The sequence below is a fragment of the Montipora foliosa genome, chromosome 2 (assembly GCF_036669935.1).
Source record: "Montipora foliosa isolate CH-2021 chromosome 2, ASM3666993v2, whole genome shotgun sequence".
NCBI lineage: Eukaryota > Metazoa > Cnidaria > Anthozoa > Scleractinia > Acroporidae > Montipora > Montipora foliosa.
Window position 1 is genome coordinate 62485431 of NC_090870.1, and position 6237 is coordinate 62491667.

General features: G+C 55.3%; 1 protein-coding gene across 1 annotated transcript in view; it reads left to right on the forward strand.

The window, feature by feature from the left end:
- LOC137991922 (mucin-13-like) overlaps positions 1–5993 on the forward strand; it is a 25851-nt gene extending 19858 nt beyond the window's left edge. Inside the window, exons 4-6 of the mRNA XM_068836945.1 lie at positions 1012–1093; positions 1423–2473; positions 5923–5993. Coding sequence (XP_068693046.1) covers positions 1040–1093; positions 1423–2473; positions 5923–5993 — 1176 coding nt within the window. The 5' untranslated portion in view covers positions 1012–1039. The remainder of the gene's footprint in view (positions 1–1011; positions 1094–1422; positions 2474–5922) is intronic.
- Positions 5994–6237: the final 244 nt, after the last annotated feature.

Below are 6237 nucleotides of genomic sequence, written 5' to 3' on the forward strand. Positions count from 1 at the left end.
GCTCGTAAGCAGTGACTTTACCTTTACCTGATGACCCCACATGTATTTATTTCTGTGCAAGCATCATCAGTGAAGACATGTTTACCTTTTGATTAGTCAATGTTTCGGTTATTTTTGGTTAACTTTCCTTGTCAAGTTTATTACGCAATAATCACTTCCTTGACTGGTCAAACTTGCTTTTGTTAAACATGCCTTCAGAGTACTTAAGGTCTGTACAGTTTTCCGTAAGAAGACCTTCACGGGTCTGCTCACCAATTACCTCAGTTTCGCACCTGTCATACAAAATCGGTCTATCAGGACCTTAACTGATAGGGTTTTTTAAATCAACAATACTTGGCTGGGTTTCCACAAAGACATTATGAAATTAGTTTTCATTTTGGGCAATTTAAATCAACAAGTTCATCATGTCAACCTGACACTTTAGGCTTTAAATTCTTCCGAACACTTTGTATCTCACTCAAATCTGTAATCTATTTTTGTCACGTAATCATAATTGTGCATGTTACGCCTACTTGTTATATAGTCCTAACAGTTTTTCAAATATTCTGTAACTCACTATGATGTTGGTAACATCGAAACCTGTCTTGTAAATTAAAAAATGTCATAATCTTCTAAAAAATCACGATATTTTAAAAACTTGAATATCTTTGGAACAAAAAGAGATATTTGAAAATAGTAAACAGCATTCTCCATCTCGTACAGACTACAAACTTTTGTCTTAAAATGGCTTAGATAGGACTTAAGTAGCTTAGGCTTAGTTGAACTAAGTAGCTTAGGCTTAGTAGCACTTAAGGTCTAGAAGATTCCTAATAGAAAAGTTAGACTGTATTTGGTTTCACAAAACCTAATTCTCGTCATAGGCGATTTACACATCACACAAATAAGACGGAAACAGGTAGTAAAATTTTAATATTTAAAATACTTTTGGCCAGCACTCACTACATAAAAATATGGTGAGTGCTTGACCATTTGGATGTACTCTTTTTCATTTCATGATTATCCTGTATCAAGACTTTTGCAAAAGATCCAAGGGGGAGTAATGGTGATTGGTTTTTCTGGGCATCAGAAATCTCTTCCCCTGATGGCAGAAAAGGTAATAACATACTGAAAAAGCATAAGACTATTTCTAGCAGATATGTAATAAAGAATCATGGAAAAAAAATACGGACATCCACACAATCAAGATTAGCAGTTTTCCATAGAGAGGAATAAACCAACTACATAGATGTACGTTACCGCATTGCATTTAACTATATTTACTTTTACCCTCATTAAAGATCAATACTAATATTGGTAAAATACTTGTCTTATAGTCTGATAAGGAAACATGTAGCAAAATTCGATAAAATATGGATATGTTCCAATGAGAGGAAGTAATGCTCACTTACTAATACTAAACATTTTTCCTATATTTTATCATAGATCTTCAGAAGTATGGAAACAAGGGAGGAAACAGTAATTTTTTTGGTGCCATCACTGCAAAAAGTTGTTAAAATCGGTCGCCCGGCTTGGTTCGCCCTGGTTGCCGCCTTGGTTCGCTTGTGTCGCCCAGCGAGTCGCTCAACTCAGTCTCCCGGCTTGTGTCGCCCCGCGACTCGTACAACTCAGTCGCCCGGCTTGTCTCGCCCCGCGAGTCGTACAACTCAGTCTCCCGGCTTGTCTCGCCCCGCGAGTCGTACAGCTCGGTCTCCCGGCTTGTGTCGCCCCGCGAGTCGTACAACTCGGTCTCCCGGCTTGTATCGCTCCGCGAGTCGCTCAACTCGGTCTCCCAGCTTGTGTCGCCCCGCGAGTCGTACAACTCGGTCGCCCAGCTTGTGTCGCCCCGCGAGTCGCTCAACTCGGTCTCCCAACTTGTCTCGCCCCGCGAGTCGTACAACTCGGTCGCCCGGCTTATGTCGCCCCGCGAGTCGTGCAACTCGGTCTCCCGGTTTGTGTCGCCCCGCGAGTCGCTCAACTCGGTCTCCCGGCTTGTCTCGCCCCGCGAGTCGCTCAACTCGGTCTTCCGGCTTGTGTCGCCCCGCGAGTCGTACAACTCGGTCTCCCGGTTTGTTTCGCCCCGCGAGTCGTGCAACTCGGTCTCCCAGTTTCTATCGCCCCGCGAGTCGCTCAAATCGGTCTCCCGGCTTGTCTCGCCCCGCGAGTCGTGCAACTCGGTCGCCCGGCTTGTGTCGCCCCGCGAGTCGTGCAACTCGGTCTCCCGGCTTGTGTCGCCCCGCGAGTCGTGCAACTCGGTCGCCCGGCTTGTGTTGCCCCGCGAGTCGTGCAACTCGGTCTCCCGGCTTGTGTCGCCCCGCGAGTCGTGCAACTCGGTCGCCCGGCTTGTATCGCCCCGCGAGTCGCTCAACTCAGTCTCCCGACTTGTCTCGCCCCGCGAGTCGTACAACTCGGTCGCCCGGCTTCTCTCGCCCCGCGAGTCGTGCAACTCGGTCGCCCGGCTTGTGTCGCCCCGCGAGTCGTGCAACTCGGTCTCCCGGTTTGTCTCGCCCCGCGAGTCGTGCAACTCGGTCTCCCGGTTTGTCTCGCCCCGCGAGTCGTGCAACTCGGTCGCCCGGCTTGTGTCGCCCCGCGAGTCGTGCAACTCGGTCGCCCGGCTTGTGTCGCCCCGCGAGTCGCTCAACTCAGTCTCCCGACTTTTCTCGCCCCGCGAGTCGTACAACTCGGTCGCCCGGCTTGTCTCGCCCCGCGAGTCGTGCAACTCGGTCGCCCGGCTTGTGTCGCCCCGCGAGTCGTGCAACTCGGTCTCCCGGTTTGTCTCGCCCCGCGAGTCGTGCAACTCGGTCGCCCGGCTTGTGTCGCCCCGCGAGTCGTGCAACTCGGTCTCCCGGTTTGTCTCGCCCCGCGAGTCGTGCAACTCGGTCTCCCGGTTTGTCTCGCCCCGCGAGTCGTGCAACTCGGTCTCCCGGTTTGTCTCGCCCCGCGAGTCGTGCAACTCGGTCTCCCGACTTGTCTCGCCCCGCGAGTCGTGCAACTCGGTCGCCCGGCTTGTGTTGCCCCGCGAGTCGTGCAACTCGGTCTCCCGGCTTGTGTCGCCCCGCGAGTCGTGCAACTCGGTCGCCCGGCTTGTGTCGCCCCGCAAATCGTGCAACTCGGTCTCCCGGTTTGTGTCGCCCCGCGAGTCGTGCAACTCGGTCTCCCGGTTTGTCTCGCCCCGCGAGTCGTGCAACTCGGTCTCCCGGTTTGTATCGCCCCGCGAGTCGTGCAACTCGGTCTCCCGGTTTCTGTCGCTCCGCGAGTCTTGCAACTCGGTCTCCCGACTTGTCTCGCCCTGCGAGTCGTACAACTCGGTCGCCCGGCTTGTGTCGCCCCGCGAGTCGTGCAACTCGGTCGCCCGGCTTGTGTCGCCCCGCGAGTCGTGCAACTCGGTCGCCCGGCTTGTGTCGCCCCGCGAGTCGCTCAACTCAGTCTCCCGACTTTTCTCGCCCCGCGAGTCGTACAACTCGGTCGCCCGGCTTGTCTCGCCCCGCGAGTCGTGCAACTCGGTCGCCCGGCTTGTGTCGCCCCGCGAGTCGTGCAACTCGGTCTCCCGGTTTGTCTCGCCCCGCGAGTCGTGCAACTCGGTCTCCCGGTTTGTCTCGCCCCGCGAGTCGTGCAACTCGGTCTCCCGGTTTGTGTCGCCCCGCGAGTCGCTCAAATCGGTCTCCCGGCTTGTCTCGCCCCGCGAGTCGTACAACTCGGTCGCCCGGCTTGTGTCGCCCCGCGAGTCGCTCAACTCAGTCTCCCGACTTGTCTCGCCCCGCGAGTCGTACAACTCGGTCGCCCGGCTTGTCTCGCCCCGCGAGTCGTGCAACTCGGTCGCCCGGCTTGTCTCGCCCCGCGAGTCGTGCAACTCGGTCTCCCGGTTTGTCTCGCCCCGCGAGTCGTGGAACTCGGTCTCCCGGTTTGTCTCGCCCCGCGAGTCGTGCAACTCGGTCTCCCGGTTTGTATCGCCCCGCGAGTCGCTCAAATCGGTCTCCCGGCTTGTCTCGCCCCGCGAGTCGTGCAACTCGGTCGCCCGGCTTGTGTCGCCCCGCGAGTCGTGCAACTCGGTCTCCCGGCTTGTGTCACCCCGCGAGTCGTGCAACTCGGTCGCCCGGCTTGTGTCGCCCCGCAAGTCGTGCAACTCGGTCTCCCGGTTTGTGTCGCCCCGCGAGTCGTGCAACTCGGTCTCCCGGTTTGTCTCGCCCCGCGAGTCGTGCAACTCGGTCTCCCGGTTTGTATCGCCCCGCGAGTCGTGCAACTCGGTCTCCCGGTTTGTGTCGCCCCGCGAGTCGTGCAACTCGGTCTCCCGACTTGTCTCGCCCCGCGAGTCGTGCAACTCGGTCTCCCGACTTGTCTCGCCCTGCGAGTCGTACAACTCGGTCACCCGGCTTGTGTCGCCCCGCGAGTCGTTCAACTCGGTCACCCGGCTTGTGTCGCCCCGCGAGTCGTGCAACTCGGTCTCCCGGTTTGTCTCGCCCCGCGAGTCGTGCAACTCGGTCTCCCGGTTTGTCTCACCCCGCGAGTCGTACAACTCGGTCGCCCGGCTTGTGTCGCCCCGCGAGTCGCTCAACTCGGTCGCCCGGCTTGTGTCGCCCCACGAGTCGTGCAACTCGGTCTCCTGGCTTGTATCGCCCCGCGAGTCGCTCAACTCGGTCACCCGGCTTGTATCGCCCCGCGAGTCGCTCAACTCGGTCGCCCGGCTTGTGTCGCCTCGCGAGTCGTGCAACTCGGTCGCCTGGCTTGTGTCGCCCCGCGAGTCGCTCAACTTGGTCTCCCGGCTTGTGTCGCCCCGCAATTCGTGCAACTCGGTCTCCCGGCTTATCTCGCTCCGCGAGTCGTGCAACTCGGTCGCCCGGCTTGTTTCACCCCGCGAGTCGTACAACTCGGTCGCCCGGCTTGTGTCGCCCCGCGAGTCGTGCAACTCGGTCTCCCGGCTTGTGTCGCCCCGCGAGTCGTACAACTCGGTCGCCCGGCTTGTGTCGCCCTGCGAGTCGCTCAACTCGGTCTCCCGGTTTGTGTCGCCCCGTGAGTCGCTCAAATCGGTTTCCCGGCTTGTGTTGCCCCGCGAGTCGTGCAACTCGGTCTCCCTATTTGTGTCGCCCCGCGAGTCGCTCAACTCGGTCTCCCGGCTTGTGTCGCCCCGTGATTCGTGCAACTCGGTCTCCCGGCTTATCTCGCTCCGCGAGTCGTGCAACTCGGTCGCTTGGCTTGTGTCGCCCCGCGAGTCGTACAACTCGGTCGCCTGGCTTGTGTCGCCTCACGAGTCGTGCAACTCGGTCACCCGGCTTCTGTCGCCCCGCGAGTCGCTCAACTCTTCTCCCGGCTTGTGTCGCCCCGCGAGTCGTACAACTCGTTCTCCCGGCTTGTGTCGCCCCGCGGGTCGCTCAACTCGGTCGCCGGACTTGTCTTACACATCACACAAATAAGACGGAAACAGGTAGTAAAATTTTAATATTTAAAATACTTTTGGCCAGCACTCACTACATAAAAATATGGTGAGTGCTTGACCATTTGGATGTACTCTTTTTCATTTCATGATTATCCTGTATCAAGACTTTTGCAAAAGATCCAAGGGGGAGTAATGGTGATTGGTTTTTCTGGGCATCAGAAATCTCTTCCCCTGATGGCAGAAAAGGTAATAACATACTGAAAAAGCATAGGACTATTTCTAGCAGATATGTAATATAGAATCATGGAAAAAAAATACGGACATCCACACAATCAAGATTAGCAGTTTTCCATAGAGAGGAATAAACCAACTACATAGATGTACGTTACCGCATTGCATTTAACTATATTTACTTTTACCCTCATTAAAGATCAATACTAATATTGGTAAAATACTTGTCTTATAGTCTGATAAGGAAACATGTAGCAAAATTCGATAAAATATGGATATGTTCCAATGAGAGGAAGTAATGCTCACTTACTAATACTAAACATTTTTCCTATATTTTATCATAGATCTTCAGAAGTATGGAAACAAGGGAGGAACCAGTAATTTTTTTGGTGCCATCACTGCAAAAAGTTGTTAAAATCGGTCGCCCGGCTTGGTTCGCCCTGGTTGCCGGCTTGGTTCGCTTGTGTCGCCCAGCGAGTCGCTCAAATCGGTTTCCCGGCTTGTGTTGCCCCGCGAGTCGTGCAACTCGGTCTCCCTGTTTGTGTCGCCCCGCGAGTCGCTCAACTCGGTCTCCCGGTTTGTGTCGCCCCGTGAGTCGCTCAAATCGGTTTCCCGGTTTGTATCGCCCCGCGAGTCGTGCAACTCGGTCTCCCGGGTTG